Genomic DNA, 22,847 nt, shown 5'->3' with positions numbered 1-22,847 from the left:
TCTACAGAAGGCCACTTCTCCAACACCGGGAAACGTAACCAGTCTACCTACCACATAGAAAAAAACACAAGAATTAGGCAAAACAAGGAAACAGAAGAATTTGTTCCAAATGAAGGAATAAGCCATAACCTCAAAAGAAAGAACTAAATAAAATGGAGATAAGCAATACATCCAATAAATAGTTCAAGGTGATGATCATAAAGATGCTCACCAAATTTGGTAGAAAGATGGATGGATACAGTGAGAATTTCAACAGAGTTCAAAAATATAAAGAAGAACCAAACAGGTTGAAGAATATAATAACTGAAATAAAAATACACTAAAGGGGGCTTCCCTGGTGGTGCAGTGGTTGATGCAGGGGACACGGGTTCGTGCCCCGGTCCGGGAAGATCCCGCGTGCCGTGGAGCGGCTGGGCCCGTGAGCCATGGCCACTGAGCCTGCGCGTCCGGAGCCTGTGCTCCGCAACGTAAGAGGCCACAATAGTGAGAGGCCCGCGTACCACAAAAAAAAAAATAATAATAATACACTAAAGGAATCAATGGCAGATTACATGATAAAGAGCAATGAATGGATTGGTGAACTGGAAGAGAAAGTAGTGGAAATTAACCAAGATGAACAGAAAAAAGAAAAAACAATTGTAAAAAATAAGGACAGGTTAAGAGATCTCTGCAACAACATGAAGCATACTAACGTTCACATTATAGAGGTCCCAAAAGAAGAGAGAGAAAGGGGCAGAGAATTTATTTGGAGAAATAATAGCTGAAAACTATCCTAACCTTGGGAAGAAAACAGACATCCAGGTCCAAGAAGCACAGAGAGTCCCAAAGGAGATGAACCCAAAGAGGTCCACACCAAGACACATTATAATTAAAATGGCAAAAATTAAAGATAAAGAGAGAATCCTAAAAGCAGCTAGAGAAAAGCAACTTGTTACGTACAAGGGAACTCCCATAAGACTATCAGCTGACTTTTCAGTAGAAACTTTATAGGTCAGAGGGAGTGGCACAATACGTTCAAAGTGTTGAAAGGAAAAACCCTACAACCAAGAATACTCCACCCAGCAAGGTTACCATCCAGATTTGAAGGAGTGATGAAAAGCTTTACAGACAAGCACAAGATAAAAGAGTTCAGCACCACTAAACCGGCTATACAAAAAATGTTAAAGGGACTTCTCTAAGTGACAAAGAAAAAACTACAACTAGAAATATGGAAATTACAAAAAGCAAAATCTCACTGGTAAAGGCAAACATACAGTAAAGGTAATGGACCAACTACTTATACAGCTAGTAGAAAGGTTAAAAGAAAAAAGTAGTAAAATCATCTATATCTAACATAAGTCGTTAAGGAATACACAAAATAAAAAGATGTAAAATATGACATTAGACATAAATGGTGGGGGAAGGGATGAGTAAAAATGTAGGGCTGTTAGAATGCATTCAAACTTACGAGATCATCAACTTAAAACAGACACCTATATGTAAGGTTGCTATATATGAACCTCATATAACCACAAACAAAAAAACTATAATAGATACACGAAAAATAAGGAGAAAGGAATCCAAACTTAACATTAAAGATACTCATCAAATCACAAGAGAAAAAAAGAGGAACAGAGAAAAAGTATAAAAACAACCAAAAAGCATTGGCTTTTTTTTTTTTTTTTTTGCGGCACACGGGCCTCTAACTGCTGTGGTCTCTCCCATTGCGGAGCACAGGCTCCAGACTTGCAGGCCCAGCAGCCATGGCTCATGGGCCCAGCCGCTCTGTGGCATGTGGGATCCTCCCGGACTGGGGCACGAACCCGCGTCCCCTGCATTGGCAGGCGGACTCTCAACCACTGTGCCACCAGGGAAGTCCTAAGCATTGGCATTTTAAAATGCCAGTAAGTATATACCTATCAACAATTACTGTTGAGGTAAATTAATTAAATGCTCCAATCAAAGACATAAAGTGGCTGAATAGATTTAAAAAAAAAAAAAAGAACCATATATATGCTGCCTAAAACAGATTCACTACAGACAGAAAAACAGACAGACTGTAAGGGATGGGATGAAAAAAAGAATTCTATGAAAAAGCTTGGATAGCAACAATTATATAAGACAAAATAGACTTAAAGACTATAACAAGACATAAAGCACATTACATAATGATAAAGGGATCAATCAAAGATGAATATATAACAACTAAAAATATATATGACCCAACATAGGGGCACTTAAATACATAAAACAAGTATTAACAACATAAAGAGAGAAAGTGACAGCAATACAATAATGGTAGGCACTTTAACACCCCACTTACATTAATGAACATATCATCTACACAGAAAAACAAGAAGGAAACACTGGCCTTAAATGACACATTAGACCAGATGGACTTAATAGATTTATAAAACATTCCATCCAAAAACAGCATAATACACATTCTTTTCAAGTGCACATGGAACATTCTCAGGACAGATCACGTTAGACCACAAAACGAGGCTCAGTAAATTTTAAAAAGCTGAAATCATATCAAGCATATTTTCTAACCACAATGCTCTAAGACCAGGAATCAACTACAAGCAAAAAAAGAGCAAAAACCACAAACGCGTGGAGGCTAAACAATATGCTACTAAACAACCAATGGATCACTGAAGAAATCAAAGAGGAAACCAGAAAATACCTGGAGACAAATGAAAATGAAAACACAAATGATCCAAAATATATGGGATGAAGAAAAGCAGTTCTCAGATTAAAGTTTATATTGATATAAGCTTCCCTCAGGAAACAAGAAAAATCTCAAACAAACAACCCAAACTTACACCCAAAGGAGATACAAAAGGACAAACAAAACTCAAAGTTAGTGGGAGGAAAGAAATCATAAAGGTCAGAGCAGAAATAAAAAAAATAGAAACTTAAAAAAGAAATAAAGAAAGAAAAGAAGAGATCAATGAAACTAAGAACTGGTTCTTTGAAAAGATAAACAAAATTGATAAACCTTTAGCCAGACTCCTCAAGAAAAAAAAAGGGAGAAGGCCCAAATCAATAAAATCGGAAATGAAAAAGGAGAAATTACAACCAACACTGCAGAAATACAGAGGATCATAAGAGACTATGACAAACAAATAAAATGGACAACCTAGAAGAAATGAACAAATTCCTAGAAAGTACAATCTCCCAAGACTAAACCAGGAAGAAGTAGAAAATGTAAACAGACCTATTACCAGTAATGAAATTGAATCAGTAATTTTAAAACTCCCACCAAGATCAAATGGCTTCTACGATGAATTCTACCAAACATTTAGAAAAGACTGAACACCATTCCTTCTCAAACTATTCCAAAAAACTACAGAGGAAGGCACTTCCAAACTCCATCTACAAGGCCAGCATCAGCCTGATACCAAAATCAGATGAAGACATCACACACAAAAAAAAATTCCAGGCCAATGTCACTGATGAACACAGAAGCAAAAATCCTCAAAAAAATGCTATTAAACCTAACCCAACAATACAGTAAAAGGATCGTACACCATGATCAAGTGGGATTTATCCCAGGGATGCAAGGATTCTTCAATATTCGCAAATCAATCAGTGTGATACATCACATTATCAAACTGAAGAATAAAGACCACATAATCATCTCAATAGATGCAGAAAAAGCTTTTGACAAAATTCAACACCTATTTATGCTAAAAATCTCTCCAAAAATGGGCATACAGGGAACTTACCTCAACATAATAAAGGCCATATTTGACAAACCCACAGCTAACATCATTCTCAGTGGTGAAAGGCTGAAAGCATTCCCTCTTAAGATCAGGAACAAGACAAGGATGTCCACTGTCGCCACTTTTATTCAACATAGTTTTGGAAGTCTTAGCCATGGCAATCACAGAAGAAAAATAAATAAAAGGAATCCAAATTGGAAAAGAAGAATTAAAACTTTCACTGTTTGCAGATGACATGATACTACACATAGAAGATCCTAAAGATGCTACCAGAAAATTACTAGAGCTCATCAATGAATTTGGTAAAGTTGCAGTATACAAAACTAATACAGAGAAATCTCTTGCATTCCTATACACTAACAACAAAAGATCATAAAGAGAAATTAAGGAAACAATTCCATTTACCATCACATCAAAAAGAATAAAATATCTAGGAATAAACCTACCTAAGGAGGTAAAAGACCTGTACTCAGAAAGCTATCAGACACTGATGAAAGAAATTGAAGATAACACAAACATATGGAAAGATATAACGTGTTCATGGATTGGAAGAATTAATAGTTAAAATGACCATACTACCCAAGGCAGTGTATACATTCAATGCAATCCCAAGGGCATTTTTCGCAGAACTAGAATAAATAATTTTAAAACTTTGTATGGAAACACAAAAGACCTCAGATAGCCAGCACAATCTTCAGAAAGAACAGAGTTGGAGGAATCAGGCTCCCTGACCTCAGATTATATTAAAAGCTACAATAATCAAAACAGTATGATACTGGCACAAAAACAGATGCATAAATCAATGGAACAGAATAGAGAGCTCAGAAATAAACGCACATACTTGTGGTCAATTAATCTATGACAAAGGAGGCAAGAATATGAAATGGAGAAAAGACAGGCTGTTGAATAAGTGGTGCTGGGAAAACTGAACAGCTACGTGTACAAGAATGAAATTAGAACATTCTCTAATATCTTACACAAAACTAAAATCAAAGTGGATTCAAGGGCTTCCCTGGTGGCACAGTGGTTGAGAGTCCACCTGCCGATGCAGGGGACACGGGTTCGTGCCCTGGTCTGGGAAGATCCCACATGCCGCAGAGCGGCTGGGCCCGTGAGCCATGGCCGCTGAGCCTGCGCGTCCGGAGCCTGTGCTCCGCAACGGGAGAGGCCGCGACAGTGAGAGGCCCGCAAACCAAAAAAAAAAAAAAAAAAAAAGAAAAAAAAATGGATTCAAGACCTAAATGTAACACAAGAAACCATATAACTCCTAAAAGAAAATGTAGGTGGAACACTCTTTGACATAAATTATAGCAAGATTTTTTTGAATTTGTCTCCTAAAGGAAACAAAAGCAAAAATAAACTAATGAGACCTAATTAAGCTTAAAAGCTTTTGCTCAGGAAAGAAAACCATCAACAAAACAAAAAGACAACCTAATGAATGGAAGAAAATATCTGCAAATGATATAACCAATAAAAGATTAACATCCAAAATATATACACAGCTCATATTAAAAAAACAACCCGGGGGGCTTCCCTGATGGCGCAGTGGTTGAGAATCTGCCTGCTAATGCAGGGGACATAGGTTCGAGCCCTGGTCTGGGAGGATCCCACATGCCGCAGAGCAACTAGGCCCGTGAGCCACAACTACTGAGCCTGCGCGTCTGGAGCCCGCGCTCTGCAACAAGAGAGGCTGCGATAGTGAGAGGCCCGCGCACCGCGATGAAGTGTGGCCCCTGCTTGCCACAACTAGAGAAAGCCCTCGCACAGAAACGAAGACCCAACACAGCAAAAATAAATAAATAAACAACCCAATTAAAAAATGGGCAGAAGAAATGAGTAGACACTTTTCCAAAGAAGACAGGGAGATGGACAACAGACACATGAAACAATGCTTAGCATGACTAATCATCAGAGAAATGCACATTAAAGCCACAATGGGACATCACTTCACACCTGTCAGAATGGCTATCATCAAAAAGACCACAAACAACAAATGTTGGTGAGGATGTGGAGAAGAGGGAACCCTCGTACACTTTTGGTGGGAGTGTAAATTGGTGCAGCCACTGTGGAAAACACTATGGAGGTTTCTCAAAAGACTAAAAACAAAACTACCAAATGACCCAGCAATTCCACTGCTGGGTATATATCCGAAGAAAACAAAAACACTAATTCGAAAAAATACATGCACCCCAATGTTCATAGCAGCATTATTTACGATTGCCAAGATATGGAAGCAACCTAAGTATCCATCAACAGATGAATGGATAAAGATGTGGCATATATATATACAATGGAATACTACTCAGCCATAAGAAGAATGAACTTTTGCCTTTTATAACAACATGGACGGACTTGGAGGGTATTATGCTAAGTGAAATAAGTTTGACAGAGAAAGACAAATACTGTATATCATTTATATGTGGAATCTCAAAAATAAAACAAACTAGTGAATATAAAAGAAACAGAATCATAGATATAGAGAACAAACTAGTGGTTATCAGTGAGAAGAGAGAAGGGGTGAGGGACAAGAGAGAGGTAGGCGCTTAAGAGTTCAAAACTACTATGTATAAAATAAATAAGCTACAAGGACATATTGTACAACACAGGGACTATAGCCAATATTTTATAATAACTGTAAATGTGATATAACCTTTAAAAACTGTGAATTACTATGCTAGACACCTGAAACTTATATAATATTGTAAATCAACTATACCTCGATAAAGAAACCCTATGGTATCCAGCAAAAGCATTTCTAAGAGGAAAGTTTATAGCTATACACGCCTACCTCAGGAAACAAGAAAAATCTCAAATAAACCATCTAACCTTACACCTCAAGGAACTATAGAAAGAAGAAAGAACAAAACCCAAAGTTAGTAGAAGGAAAGAAATCATAAAGATCAGAGCAGAAATAAATGAAATTGAGACTAAAAAAAAAATAGAAGACCAATGAAAATAAGGTCTTTTGTAAAGATAAACAAAATTAATAAACCTTTACCCAGACTCATCAAGAAAAAAAGAGAAAGGGCCCAAATAGGTAAAATCAGAAATGAAAGATGAGAAGTTACAACAGACACCACGGAAATACAAAGGATCATAAGAGATTACATGAACAATCACATGCCAATAATATGGACAACCTATTAGAAATGGATAAATTCCTAGAAATTTACGTCTCCCAAAAACCCAAAAATCTCCCAAGAAATATAAAATACGAAAAGACTTATTACAAGTAATGAAATTAAATCAATAATAATAAAAATAAAACTCCCAACAAACAAAAGTCCAGGACTGTAAGCCTTCACAGGAAAATTCTATAAAACATTTAAAGAAGAGATAACACCTAACCATCTCAAACTATTCCAAAAACTTGAAAAGAAAGGAATGCTTCCAAGCTCATTCTACAAGGCCACCATCACCCTGATATAAAAATCAGACAAGGATGTCACACACACAGAAAGAAAATTACAGGCCAGTATCACTGATGAACATAGAAGCAAAAATCCTAAACTAAATATTAGCAGAACAAATTCAACAATACATTAAAAGGATCAAACACCATGATCAAGTGGGATTTATCCCAGGAATGCAAGTATGGTTCAACATCTGCAAATCAATGTGATGTAACACATTAATGTGAGATACCACATTAACAAATTGAACAATAAAAAAATCATATGATCGGGACTTCCCTGGTGGCACAGTGGTTAAGAATCCGCCTGCCAATGCAGGGGACATGGGTTCAAGCCCTGGTCCGGGAAGATCCCATGCCGTAGAGCAACTAAGCCCGTGCGCCACAACTACTAAGCCTGCACTCTAGAGCCCGCGAGCCACAGCTACTGAAGCCTACAGGCCTAGAGCCCGTGCTCCACAACAAGAGAAGCCACCACAAGAAGAAGCCCTCACACTGCAATGAAGAGTAGCCCCCCCTTCGCTGCAACTAGAGAAAGCCCGTGCACAGCAATGAAGACCCAACGCAGGCATAAGTAAATAAATAAATAAAATTGATTTAAAAAAAAAGAATCATATGATCATCTCAACAGATGCCAAAAAGACTTTTAACAGAATTCAACAGCCATTTATGATAAAAACTATCAAAAAGTGGGTACAGAGAGAATATACCTCAACATGATAAAGATCTAGGTTTGATATTTACATGCAGCTTTTGAAAAGTCTATCTTAACTGACCATTATTTTTCATTTCTATTTCATAAACCTCTACCTTTAATTTATAGTATCTATCACTCACAACTAATCCAAATATTAGCAATTACAGATGAGCAAAAATATGTACTACTTGATATATAACTTTAAGATTCTAAAATATCGATGCAGGAAAAGGAAATGCTAAACTCCAAATCATCTACCACAAACTCAATACAGATTTTTAGAACAAGATTTCAGACTGACTAAACTTAATAAATTCTTTGGGATTAGTTCCTGCCTAGTATAAAAATAATTTTTTAAAAAGTAATGAGGATATCCTAAAGTAAAACATATACTCTATAGAATAATGGTGTTAAGTGCTCGTCAAAGGATACTAAAACACTAAAGAAGCTGCTAAAAACTTAATCACATTACAGAAAAGGGGAAGCGGAAAGGAAAAGCAAAAGAATAATTTCTTTACAAGACTTGGGGGATGGGTTTGAGGAGAGAGAAAGAACCAAACAAAAAAGATGAATTTCATTAAGTTCCTGAAATAATCTCAAAATGCAGAAATATGGTACTATTTTTTAAGGTGTAGAGCTGTGTTATAGACTTAAATTGTTTACCTCATTTTCTGTTCCCACGTCCAGCATGACAGGCAGACATTGTTGGGGATTCATCCCTCCACAAGCTGTATACAGAGCCAGTTTACCCACGGGGATGCCCATCCCATTACAGCCAAGGTCTCCCAGGCCAAGAATACGCTCTCCGTCAGTCACCACAATAGCCTCAAAGAAAAAGAGAAAATATCTATTGACAGATGTTTGCAAATTCCGGGGCATCGTTCCTACTCTCTGTTTCTGAAGTTAATATTTTGCAATGAAATACTAAGCTGTCAAAAAGCATAAATTGAATATACATGGAAAAGATTTTATATGATCATTAAGTGTGGAAGACTGGGGAGAATAAATAAATTTGATATATGCATTTCAAATGTATTTTTAAAATACATACATATGATTGTTTGGTTGTTGAGAAAAGAAGACAAGGTATGCCCATAAAGATTCAAACAACTCAAATAGTTCAGTCTTCAATCAGGAGGAGTAAGTGGGCAGAGTACAGGTAAATAAGAGCTCAAACTGGGAACTAAAGTGAACCTTAGAACAGCTTTGAAACTAGTCACATCCACTTTGAGTACCATTAGGAGAGTCCATGGTTAAATCATTGCTCAGGAGTCCCCAGTGCTCTGGTCTTTAGTTTATGCATCCTCCTAATTTCACAACAATGTTGATCCATCCTCTTTAACTCCTATAACATAGGATACTGTTCTACCATCTTTGAAATATGCCAAGCACAGTCTATTACTACTCTTACCTGATAGTAGAGTACCACTAGACAATTTTAGTTTAGTTTAGTTTATTGTTTAGTTTATTTCTAATCATCCTGAATATCTACAAAGCATACATTTTAATCATGTGGAGATTTTAATGCTAAGTACTTTGTTATCTTTATCGAAATTAATGCATCTTTCATCTGTATTCTGTGATTCATGGCCATTACATGAATTTAAGCAAAACCAATTTTGTGAAACACAATTTATTAGATTTTCTACAAACTGCTACACTTGTCATATCCATGGAGCCTAGAAAAAAATGTCAGTTATTTGACCTTAGATAAACTGATGAATTAAAGCTTCTGTTTCTTATTTATAAAAATGCAAATGATAAATATACTTTTCAGAGTAGCTGCATAAAATTAGGAGCCAACTCTGTTGTGCTCACTACTGCACACCAACATCTAGCACAGCATTTGGCACATAGTAAACCATCAAAAACATTAATTAATTGAATAAATCTATGATTCAATACAATGAAATCATGATAAACAAAGAACTTACCGTATTACCTGGTATATTACGAATTCTCAAAAAAATTATAGATATTAGTACTATTATTATCATAAGGACTAATGTACAGAGTCATAGCATTTTAGAAGCAAAGGGGAATTTGGAGTACATTCAGTCTATCCCTCTTACAGATTAGGAAACCGAAGATAAGTGAACTGAAATAATTTGCCTACAGTGATTTACCTCATTAATATCAAAGAATCAGGACCCGAGTGTGTTAACTCCTAGTGCAGTGTTTTTCTACCACACTATAATGCAGAACATATATTTTAAAAGTTTGAGGGCTTTTCATTTAGTTTTCTGTTCACCTATATTGTGCAGCTCTTAAAGACCTGCCTTAAAAGTAAATGTGTACATGTATATATGTATTTTTAACTAACTTAAAAATACATATATACATTTCACCCAAAAGTGGGTGAAAATTATTTTTGCATACTCCATAAAGTTGATCTTTGTCAAATTTTCCATGTCTCATTGAAAAGGGTCAATATGCTAGGCTGTTTTGGAGAAGGCAACTTGAGACACCTGCATTCAATTCCCACCACCACCATGCACTACTATGTAACCCACCTGTGCCTTCCTTTCCTCATGGAATTAGCATGATACTACATGAGTTAATCCAGGTAAAGTGGCTCACTCAGAAAGCTACCAAACGGTAGATACTATCATTATTCTATTTTCATTAGCTCACTCCCAGAGGGGAGTCAAGTTAGATACTTCAGGTCACCACGATAAAGGAAATGGATTAAGATTTTTGTCTACCTTGATTCCTCTTAGTGGATGATTAAACACAAAAGAAAAAGGAGTTTGCTCAAAGAAATTCAGACACTACTTCAACATTTTTCCAACACTTTTCATAACTTACAATGAATAAAGAAACACTAAGAAATCTGATGGAAATAATGGTGACACTTAGAATCCAAATGGTATCAGAATAAAATTAATCCACTATGCAAAAGTCAAAGGGATATAAATAGAAAAGCTGGTGAAGGCTACATAGCATGGTGAAAAGTGTCAGCCTGTTATGGGATAGGAAAAAGAACAAATGTGCCACAGTGGGAAAACGTGATAACTAACTTACCTTGATGACATCTTCTGGCCATGCATTAAGAACAGAAGCAATATGCCCTCGATCATGGATACTAATAAAGAGACCTCTGACAGGAAAAAAAAGGAGTAATTTCAATTTACTTCAGACTTGTCACACTATCACGAATTTTTTTTTTAATTTTCAAATCCATGTAATATATCTCCATTTTTATCAAACTAGTGAAAATTATCTCCTTAAACACATATGGGGCAAGAATCTTATAAGTAAGGGAGAAATTATTTTAAATGATATATCAACATCTACAATAAAGGTAGCTTCACTCTTATATTACATATTCTTAAATATTTTTTAATTAAAGAAATATTCACTATTTTTATACACAGAGAATTTAAATAGCATTATCATTTCCACACATAGATTTATTCACGGTCTTCATTAAATAAGATAATACACGTAAAAGCACTTTGAAAAACAACGTGAGGCATATGTACATAGGGATTTTCAGTGTATATTCCATTATTACGTATTCACAGTGTGAAGACAAGACCCCTATGGGGAGGACTGAAGTGACAGACACGCTGGGCAGTCCTTTCATGTGGAAGTTACTTGGGAAACCCTGAAACCGTGCCCCCCACCAAAACCAAGTTCCCTTACCAAGTTTATGATTAATCTCTCTAGCCAAAACTTATTCTTTTCTTGTCCCCTCTAACCTCAATCCTGTGCTAACTGAACACCAATCAACCAGAGTCAGATGCTAAAAGTCATGTTGTTGATAACATAGTTGATGTACTAAAACTGTTATTATAGATATCATTATTAACATACAAACAATACAAACTGTTTCTCCAGGGCAAGATGAGCTAACAGACCTCCAAGCCACAGACCACCTGGCCAGAGAACCCTAAACTAGAAGCATCCTGACTCCAAAAACTACGATTAAGAAATGTCACAGGACAATGATTAGAAGCCCAGCCTCTATGTTCTTCCCCTTTAAAAACACCCACAACTCAAAGACCAGGCTTGTCTCCCACCTCCTTGTTTGGCGCCCTGCAATAAACCCTTACTTTGCTGCAAACTCCCCCGCTGGCAGAGCTCAGATTCACTTGATTCTTCGATTTGTGGTCTCAGTTGTTTGCAACTCTGTTCTTCAGACTCTCAACTTTAACTCGCAGTCTTTAACACTGCTCTCTGACAGCCCTGCATTTCCTATGAAAGCTTAACAAGGAACTTTAAAAATTAGAATAAGAAATTTGTAGATGTCTGAACCTCACTTAAAAGTTTTGCCTTAGCATCGTTAAACACGACTCAAATGCAGGGCACCACACACGACAAATGTCCAGCACTGTTTACGGCCACCACCCTTCTACTCTCTCTCCTTCACGGCAAAACGCTTCAAAGACTTGTGTGTATTCTTACTGCCTTTATATCCTTACCTCCCATTCTCTCTTGACCCTGTTAATTAGGCCTTTCCTCCTCACTTCTCCACAAAAACAACTCTTCCCAAAGTCACTGCCGACTGACAGCTGATAAAGTCAGAGGTCAGCTCTCAACTCACCCTACTCGATGTCCCAACTGTGACTGACGTGGCTTTCAGTGTCATGCCCACAATGAAGATTTTCAAACTTCTATCTTCAACCGAGACCACTCCCTTGAGCTCCAAACTGTAAATCTAACTACGTGCCTAACCGCTTGCATCATTCAGGCCTCAACTCAGACCTGAGCTCCTCAGACAGGCCTTCTCTGATAACAGCAGTCCAAGCACCTCCACCCTGCTATTTTCACCAGTGTCATTTTGCGTATAAAGCATCTGAACTCCCCTTGACTATTTCCTCACGTGTTGGCTGGCTGTCTCCTCCCTGCCACCGCCCCCCAGGACACACACACACACAGAGCAGCAAGTTCCTTAAGGACCGTGATTATTTTGTTCACATTTGTACGCCCAGTGCCTGTAAGTGTGCTGGCACATAGGATGTGTGCAGCAACACGTGCTGACTTCAGTGCTGAAAAAATAAGCCTTCCGGATTCAAAAAAAGGTTCTACGTACAGAAAACATGAAGTAAACCCAGACTTATTATGACTTATTAAGTAACCAAAAATTATATTATGATAGTAAGTACCACAGGCGGATTACTGACGACTGTCTGATTCAACAAAAACATTAATTTACCAAGTTGGCACTAAATTGTATCCTTTCCTGTTTATTTTTGCTGTTTCATGTGAAGTTATTTGGTTTCTCCAAAATGACTATAAGCTCTTTATAAGTTATATATTTCTTTTGGATCCCTGTCACACCCAACTATGCAATCAACATTAAAGATCTCAATAAATAACTGTCAAATTTAAATGAAATATGGTTGGACTTTTTAAAGAAGGCAATTTTGTTGAATTATCTAAGATGTTCTTGGCAATATACCATTAAATAATGTTCCTTGGGAACTTGTTAGTTAGCCAAGGTTTTCTAAGTAACACTGGTCTCAGGAAATAGTATCATTCTTTTTAAACAAGAGGGACAATGAATTTACTAAAATTTGCATCAATTAAATGCCAAAGTTAATTAAACAAATATATGAGTACAACTTCAGTGGAAGAGCCATTTGGACACCTGTAATCTCTTGCATTCAGCAGATTCATTTGTACAAAAGTGCTTACTCTTGGAGAGAGCTCAATAAAATGAAGAATCTGTAATGTTCCACCAAAGTCAAGCATTTTGATAGAATAATTTCTAAAACTTCCTGGAATGTCTCTTTGATCAGAAATCTAATGAGATATCCAAAAGTATTTCAGCACAGAAATGACTCATGCTTCCTGGCATAAAATTGGATATGAAACATTAATCTGAACATATTTAAATATATACATATTTATAAAATGAAAAGTTTAGACAAGAAAGTTATTTATGAATGATATTTTTAAATGAATGGAATTACAATAAAAACCTTTTCTTGGTCCAATTTCTTGTTGATCAATTTGTTTAAAATATTTAATCTTTATTCAAAGTGTATTAAACATGCCACTTAAAATACTCATACTTTTGTGTCTATTTCATGTTAGAACTGAGATAATTCTAAAATGTGGATCATTTTCTCATATACACAGTTCAAACTTTTCTCATAACCTCTGCCACTGTATATATTCCACTCTCAAAACAGATTTGTTAGATAATATTCTTACTTCATGTTGTCTCACATAACATCTCTAATGAAATTTATTTCGTATCAAAATAGAGTTCATTTTCTAACATGCAACTTTCTATTGTAACTAGATTTATACTTTCTTATGGAAATGGGTTCATGACTCTCTCCTAACCCAGTGGAGAAGGCAATCATTCTACAGTTTTCAATAATAATCCTCTCTTGCAGAAGCTGAAGAAAATTAAACCCCATATTTTTCACAAAATTTGAGTATGCATTAGTGAGCTCCAGGGGTTAACCTAAAGTTGAGTTATACCAGCAGGTCTGGGCTGATGAGAAAAGACATACTAAAGAAAGCTAAGTTCAGGTAAAACAGAAGTCAGGAGAAACCTAGATCAGGAGAAATCGAGGATGAAGATGCAGAGTTAAGTCATATGCCTAGAGTTGAAAGGAATGGAAGAAATTACTAAAGGAGAAAGAAGAGAAGGTCAAGGAGAAAACATTACAAATTAGTACCTATACTAGAATAGGTGACTAAGAAGAGTCCACGAGAAAAAAACAATCTAACAGGTAGGACAACCAGTGTTTCTAAAGTCAGGGGAAGTCAACGGAGGAAATGTTAAGAAGGCATATGTATCAAGAAGACATACAGATGCCAAAAAAGCACATGAAAAGATGCACATCATCACTAATCATTAGAGAAATGCAAATCAAAACTACAGTGAGGTATCACCTCACCTCAGTCAGAATGGCCATCATTATAAAGTCTACAAATAACATATGCTGGAGAGGATGTGAAGAAAAGCAAACCCTCCTACACTGTTGGTGGGAATGTAAATTGGTGCAGCCACTATGGAAAACACTATGGAGGGTCTTCAAAAAACTAAAAAATAGAGCTGCCATATGATCCAGCAATCCCACTCCTGGGCATATATTCAGAAAAAACTATAATTCGAAAAGATACATGCACCCCTATGTTCACACCAGCACTATTCATAATAGCCAAGACATGGAAACAGCCTAAATGGCCACTGACAGATGAATGGATAAAGAAGATGTGGTACATCTATACAGTGGGATATTACTCAGCCATAAAAAAGAATGAAATAATGCCATTTGCAGCAACATGGATGGACCTAGAGATTATCATACTAAGCAAAGTAAGTCCGAAAGAGAAAGACAAATACCATATGATATCACTTATATGTGGAATCTAAAATACAACATAAATGAACATACCTATGAAACAGAAACAGACTCACAGGCACAAAGAACAGACTTGTGGTTGCCAGTGGGGAGGGAACGATCGGGAGTTTGGGATTAGCAGATGCAAACTATTATATATAGAATAGATACACAACAAGGTCCTACTGTAGAGCACAGGAAACTACATTTAATATCCTGTGACAAATCATAATGGAAAAGAATATGAAAAAGAATGTATCTACATATAACTGAATCACTTTACTGTAAAGGAGATATGAACACATTGTAAATCAACTATACGTCAATTAAATTTTTTTTTAAAGGCATGGGTCAATATTATTCTATCCTTCAGTAAATGCTTAAAAGAATTCTCCCAAGTATACTACAAAGAATTGTTTTTTCGGGACTTCCCTGGTGGTGCAGTGGTTAAGAATCCGCCTGCCAATGCAAGGGACACAGGTTTGAGCCCTGATCCGGGAAGATCCCACATGCCGCAGAGCAACTAAGCCCATGCGCCACAACTACTGAAGCCCACGCGCCTAGAGCCCATGCTCCGCAACAAGAGAAGTCCGCGCACCACAACAGAGTAGCCCCCGCTCACCATAACTAGAGAAAGCCCGCACATAGCAACGAAGACCCAACGCAGCCAAAAATAAATAAATTTATTTTAAAAAAAGAACCCCCCTTTAAAAAAAAATTTGTTTTTTCCTGAACTATTTGTGAGCTAAGTAGCCAGCATGATGCCTCATCATTACCAAATAACTGAGTGCATTACAAACAAAAATATTCTCCTACATAATTATAATTATAATCAGAAAATTACTACTGATACATTACTATCATATAATCTTCAGACACCTTTCACATTTCACCATTCATCCTTCATAACAAAAGAGCCTAGTTCAAAATCCTGTGCTGTAATTAGTTGTCATGTTTCTTGGTCCTGTTCAACCTAAAACATTTCCTCAGTCTTTCCTTGACTTCCATGACCTTAATACTTTTGAAGTTTTAAGTCAGTGTTTTTGTAGACTGTCCTGCGATCTGGATTTAGGTGGTGATTCCTCACGATTCGATTCAGACTATAACATCTTTTGCAGGAAGGTCATGGAAGTGATGCTGGCTTCTTCTCCTTGCATCCTATCAGGCGGCGCTGTTCTTCCTTCCTCCCATTATTGATGATGTTCACTTTGATCACTTGATTAACGTGGTGCCTTCCAGGCTTCCTCACTGCAAAGATGCTCTTTTTTCCCTTTGTAATTAACAAGTATTTTATGGGAAGATTCTTCAAAACTCTGTAAATACCCTACTCCTCCATTCAACTCTAAATTTATGCATATCAATGTGGGCTTGTGTTTGTTATTTTACTCAGTAGGTTCTAATCTGCTGCAAACATTATTTATTGAGTGCTTACAATGTCCCAGATTTGGCCAGAGGGAGCCCCTTCAGTCTGGCTTCTATGTCCTTTCAACACATCCCCATCATTCTTTAAGCACCTCCTTGCTTTCTGGTATAAGAGGTTCCAAGCTCATCTTTTGCTTACCCTGACCCAGCCCTGGGATCAGCAATTTCTCTAAGGCGTTCTGGTTGCTTTGGGCAGAGAGCAGCATTGAGATCTGAGTGCTGGCTGGGCTCCTTGTTACTGGGGTGTTGTGGCTGCCAAGCCGACTCAATGGGCAGAGCTAGAGAATATATGCGTGTGCACACGTACTCTACATGTGTACACACATACGGGTATGTACACGCATATATACACATTTTATGCATACCTGTTTATTTCTATAACTATCCATTCATCTATCTGTACATTGAAAACTATAAATTCACACCAATACCTCCAATTCCACCAACAACACAGGGTTCCTTCTACTATTCTCCCCTGTTCACATTTGTAACAACTTTCTCCTAGAGCGAGAAACCTACCTCCCATCGTGTTTAATATATTTCCTTACTTGATGGGTCTGCCTGTGTGAAACCAATCTTGTCCCCTCTCCCTGTGTCACACCCCACTTACTTCCGCTAAGGTTCCAGTCTCTGAAGTAGGCAGCCCTCCCACACGGATGCCCTCTTTGCCCCGCTGGGGCTCTGACACCTGGCGCTGTACCGCTCTCCTACCCAGATCCTCCAGGCTGCCCTCCTACACAGGTGTTCTTGACCCGCCCAGGCTCCAACACCCCATGCTGGGCTCCCGGCCCTTTTAATCAGAGACAGGATAAGCGTGAGACAGAGAGAGGGTGCAGACTGACTGCCGCTGTTATCGCTGAGGAACACAAAAAAAACTGGTGCAAGATGTGCAAAAAGAAGCTATAATTATCCACAGCTACTTGGGAAATATCAACCCAGATCCCATCTTTACAGATGAAGGATTTTTATCCCTTTGCTTATCATACTTGTACAAATTCGTTTCTTAATTTCTCATCTTTCGCTTTTGTTTGTTGTTGTTTTCCGTTTATTTATAGTAAAACGAATTGATTTTTCTCCTTTCAGATTTCTTACATTTCTTTTAAGTATACAAAGTCCTCCCTCGTCAATCATGTTCCTATATTTTAATTTTTTTTTCTAGGTTTGATCCAGTTCTTTAAATCTATCAGAAATGTCACTATAGTCTGTGATGTGAGGATCTAACCCACATCATACTTTTCTGAATATCACACTTCTGATATAACTACATTTTGACCTCATTAATGTCTCCTGTCTTTTGGTACCTGCTTTTATTTTTTTTCCTCCAAATTAGCAGTCTATCCTGACTGAACTTCCTTCTTTATTCAGCTAGATTTTTATCTGTTCTGCCAACCATTCTTAACTCCCTTGACTTTTTCTCTTCCCATCACACCCTTGCAGAAAACCTCCAAATTTAAATCAATCCACCTGCCTTCTCCTTTCCTCAAGCCCTACTGCAGAATGCTGCTTGAGACGGGCACTCAGCTGGGTGTGTTAGATCCGCTGAAACCTCATGGCCTCTCCACTGTCATCCAGGTCCTCATAACTCAGTATGACTCCCTCGAGGACCTTCTACTGGTTATTCTGCGATTCTGTCCACGAGAGCTACTTCCTTTCTCCCCCGTCCCCCATCCCCACCCTTCTACACTCTCATCAGATTCACACACCACACCATTTTTCACTCGGAAGACACAGTAGAGACTTCCAGCTTCCAGCTCTCCACCTAGAAACTTCCTTCCATCGTTCACTATTCATCAGTGAATAAAGCGTCAGTATGTCTGTCCTCAAGCCCAGTTTGTCCTCCCGCTGTCACCCTCTGCCCTCTTCCTGGTCTGTTTCACAGTCTCCTGTTTCTGCTTAACCCTTAAATGCTGGCACTCTCCAGGCTCCGCAACAGTTCTCCTTTTCACTCTCATGCATAGTGAAGGCCTCTGGACCCTGCTCTGCTCCCACCCTTGGACTCCTTTTCAAGGCTCACTGTGCCTCAGCTTCTGCTGAATATCTCATCTTTTGGCTTTATCTCCCATTTTTGGTTGCTTCCTTTGCTCTTGGCATTTGCTCAACTAGTTCAGCCTGAGAACGATCTAGTTTCCAACTCTGGATGGTCTTTAAAGGATTCCTTTAGGCCTCCCTCCAATGCCCCCCCGCTGCTCTTCGCTGCTACGCTAGCTCCTAATTGCTTATCAGAGACAGTGCAAGTGTTACCTCCTCTTGGAAGTATTTCCTGACCGACATTCAAGCTGAGCTGGAATGTCTCTGTAATCTCACAGACCCCTGTTGCTTTTCTGTAACATAACACATCATATTGTCATATAATTTTTCACTTTCTTATATGTCTGTCCTATTAGATTATGAACTCTTGAAGTCAGGAATTCTACATTTCTCACAGAAAAATAAAAAGAAGTGATAGAATATAAGTAAGAAGAAAGGGGGAAGGTAGTTCAGATATGATTCTGGCACTAGCTAACCCAATGATGGGGAAAGCAGTACGGCAAAGAATCTGGGCTGGAGAACACCCAGGTGCTATGTGGTCGATATATATAATTTCGGGAGTCTTCTGAAAATGACAAGGCCAAGGACCAGACCGAAGAAATCGCAATTTATGGGGAAAGCCCCTGGGAAAGTATAGCAAGAACCAGAGTCAATGCCCAGTTGTAGGACTTGGAGAACCTGCGGCTAAGCGATCAGCAATTTGAGATCTTAGTGTTAACATGGGGGCAACAGATTTGAATGACAGCAAAAGACTTAAGAAATAATGAGAGAACCAACTGACAGCTTCAGAGCCACTAGGTCTGAGGAAGAATCACAAATTATAAGATCACATGAGCTTTGGAAGAAAGGTAAATAAGGTGGTCTAAGCCTTCATTCTGGTTTAGCTTAGAAATAAACGTAGGAAGAGACAGAGTCTAAAGGTTGGGAGGGACCCAGCGGAAAGGTCAAGTGCCAGTGGAAGGTGATATCCTTGTTACTGAACACCAATTTATTATACAAGTAAAAAACTTTTTAATTGAGATTAGAAGAGAAGGGTAGATTTCCAATTTCCTCTGGTCATCTACTTCCAAAAGTAAGGTTTTGAGGTGTTTTTTCCCCCACATAACACCCTAATATTGCTAACATGCATGACATTTTTCTTTGGGTAACTATTTGATTTTGCTCTGCAATGATAATCTTGTGAATTCATTTTGTTTATTGCAGAAAATGTTTAAAGCTCTATTTTCAGTCTCAGTCCTCCTGAGGAGTGACAATTAGTGTGGAAGGCAGATTTCTAAGATGTTCCCAAGATTTCCCATCTCCCTGGTGTTCACATCCTGAATCATCCCAGGACCGTGCACATGACGGATTTTACTCTGATTAGGTGACAGATGATTAGCACAGTTGGGCCTCAGGTAGCAAGGTCATCTGGGAGGGCCTGTACTCATTAAAGGCATAGAATTTCTCCAGCTGGTCACAGAAGGGGAAGTCAAAGGTTCAGAGTGAGAAAGACTCCAAGCACTGCTTCAAACTTACAGGACGCCAAGTGGCAAAGAGTAAGAGCTACTTCCAGCAGCTGAGAGCCGTCCCTGGCCTGACAGCCAGCAAGGAAACAGAGACCTCAGTCCTACAATCACAAGGAACTGAATTCTGCCAAGAATAAGAAGCTTGGGAGCAGATTTTTCTGTAAGCCCCTGGATGAGTACTCAGTCTGGCCGATCCCGCGATTTTAGCCTTGTGATACCCTAAACATAGATTCAAGCATATCATGCCAGAATTCTGACCTTCAGCACTGCGAGCTAATAAACAGATGTTGTCTTAAGCAGCTAAGTTTGTATTAACTTGTTACACAGCAATACAACCCTAATGTAAATAGTGTGTATATTAAAAAGTAAAATTCAGATGCTCATTCCATCATTTATCATAGATTCATATTTATTTTATGAAAGACATGACACAGGGCTAGACACCAGGGAAAATACTAGAGGACTATCCACATATAGCTGAATAGCTCTGTTGTCACTTCTGTGACCCAATTACCAACGCACAGCATTAATTAGCAGAGATGTCTGTAGTTTCCAGAAATTAAAAGTGACTCAGTACTAAGATCGGTAATATTCTTCCAAATGGTGGTAACATGCTAGCTATTACAATTCAATTTTTAGAATTCCAAGAAGACGCACAGGCAGTATTCTTTTAAAAGAACGCAGATACAGAGTGGTAATGTCCTCAGATACAATGTGAGAAAACAGGAACAACATCTGGTCAGAAAAAAGAACCATACATTTGGGGGGAAAAAAATTCCTTTTTTGCAGCACAGTTAAGAAATAATAACAACTACATTATTATAACCCACTGTTCATCTAATCCAATGCTATATTATGGATATTTTACGATATATTATTTCAGGCCGTTAGTGGGCAATGAATAAACAACTGCCTTCAGGATGGGTGAAGGTAACGGGAGTAAGGTTGGAGGCCAAAGGCGCCTTCAATGTTACCACTAATTTTTTTTTTTTTTTTTACATCTTTATTGGAGTATAATTGCTTCACAATGGTGTGTTAGTTTCTGCTTTGTAACAAAGTGAATCAGTTATACATATACATATGTTCCCACATCTCTTCCCTCTTGTGTCTCCCTCCCTCCCACCCCTCTAGGTGGTCACAAAGCACCGAGCTGATCTCCCTGTGCTATGCAGCTGCTTCCCACTAGCTATCTACCTTACATTTGGTAGTGTATATATGTCCATGCCACTCTCTCACTTTGAAACAGCTTACCCTTCCCCCTCCCCATATCCACAAGTCCATTCTCTAGTAGGTCTGTGTCTTTATTCCTGTCTTACCCCTAGGTTCTTCATGATATTTTTTTTTCTTAGATTCCATATATATGTGTTAGCATACGGTATTTGCCTTTCTCTTTCTGACTTACTTCACTCTGTATGACAGACTCTAGGTCTATCCACCTCATTACAAATAGCTCAATTTCCTTTCTTTTTATGGCTGAGTAATATTCCATTGTATACATGTGCCACATCTTCTTTATCCATTCATCCAATGATGGACACTTAGGTTGTTTCCATCTCCTGGCTATTGTAAATAGAGATTCAATGAACATTTTGGTACATGACTCTTTTTGAATTATGGTTTTCTCAGGGTATATGCCCAGTAGTGGGATTGCTGGGTCATATGGTAGTTCTATTTGTAGTTTTTTAAGGAACCTGCATACTGTTCTCCATAGTGGCTGTACCAATTCACATTCCCACCAGCAGTGCAAGAGGGTTCCCTTTTCTCCACACCCTCTCCAGCATTTATTGTTTCGAGATTTTTTGATGATGGCCATTCTGACTGGTGTGAGATGATATCTCATTGTAGTTTTGATTGCATTTCTCTAATGATTAATCATGTTGAGCATTCTTTCATGTGTTTGTTGGCAGTCTGTATATCTTCTTTAGAGAAATGTCTACTTAGGTCTTCTGCCCATTTTGGATTGGGTTGTTTGTTTTTTTGTTATTGAGCTGCATGAGCTGCTTGTAAATTTTGAAGATTAATCCTTTGTCAGTTGCCTCATTTGCAAATATTTTCTCCCATTCGGAGGGTTGTCTTTTGGTCTTGTTTATGGTTTCATTTGCTGTGCAAAAGCTTTGAAGTTTCATTAGGTCCCATTTGTTTATTTTTGTTTTTATTTCCATTTCTCTAGCAGCTGGGTCAAAAAGGATCTTGCTGTGATTTATGTCATAGAGTGTTCTGCCTATGTTTTCCTCTAAGAGTTTGATAGTTTCTGGCCTTACATTTAGGTCTTTAATCCATTTTGAGCTTATTTTTGTGTATGGTGTTAGGGAGTGATCTAATCTCATACTTTTACATGTAGCTGTCCAGTTTTCCCAGCACCACTTATTGAAGAGGCTGTCCTTTCTCCACTGTACATTCCTGCCTCCTTTATCAAAGATAAGGTGACCATATGTGCGTGGGTTTATCTCTGGGCTTTCTATCCTGTTCCATTGATCTATCTTTCTGTTTTTGTGCCAGTACCTTATTGTCTTGATTACTGTCGCTTTGTAGTATAGTCTGAAGTCAGGGAGCCTGATTCCTCCAGCTCCGTTTTTCACTCTCAAGATTGCTTTGGCTATTTGGGGTCTTTTGTGTTTCCATACAAATTGTGAAATTTTTTGTTCTAGTTCTGTGAAAAATGCCAGTGGTAGTTTGATAGGGATTGCATTGAATCTGTAGATTGCTTTGGGTAGTAGAGTCATTTTCACAATGTTGATTCTTCCAATCCAAGAACATGGTATATCT

General features: G+C 38.0%; 1 protein-coding gene across 1 annotated transcript in view; it reads right to left on the bottom strand.

The window, feature by feature from the left end:
• ME1 (malic enzyme 1) overlaps nt 1-22,847 on the bottom strand; it is a 192,809-nt gene that overhangs the window by 109,050 nt on the left and 60,912 nt on the right. The window contains exons 4-5 of the mRNA XM_027091464.1: nt 10,841-10,916; nt 8,480-8,641 (exon numbers count right to left, since the gene is read on the bottom strand). Of these exons, the coding sequence (XP_026947265.1) occupies nt 8,480-8,641; nt 10,841-10,916 (238 nt within the window). The remainder of the gene's footprint in view (nt 1-8,479; nt 8,642-10,840; nt 10,917-22,847) is intronic.

Source organism: Aethalodelphis obliquidens, unplaced genomic scaffold (genome assembly GCF_003676395.1).
Source record: "Aethalodelphis obliquidens isolate GAN/ISIS:26980383/991018 unplaced genomic scaffold, ASM367639v1 scaffold3, whole genome shotgun sequence".
Lineage (NCBI taxonomy): Eukaryota > Metazoa > Chordata > Mammalia > Artiodactyla > Delphinidae > Aethalodelphis > Aethalodelphis obliquidens.
This window is presented reverse-complemented; position numbering and strand designations above follow the sequence as displayed.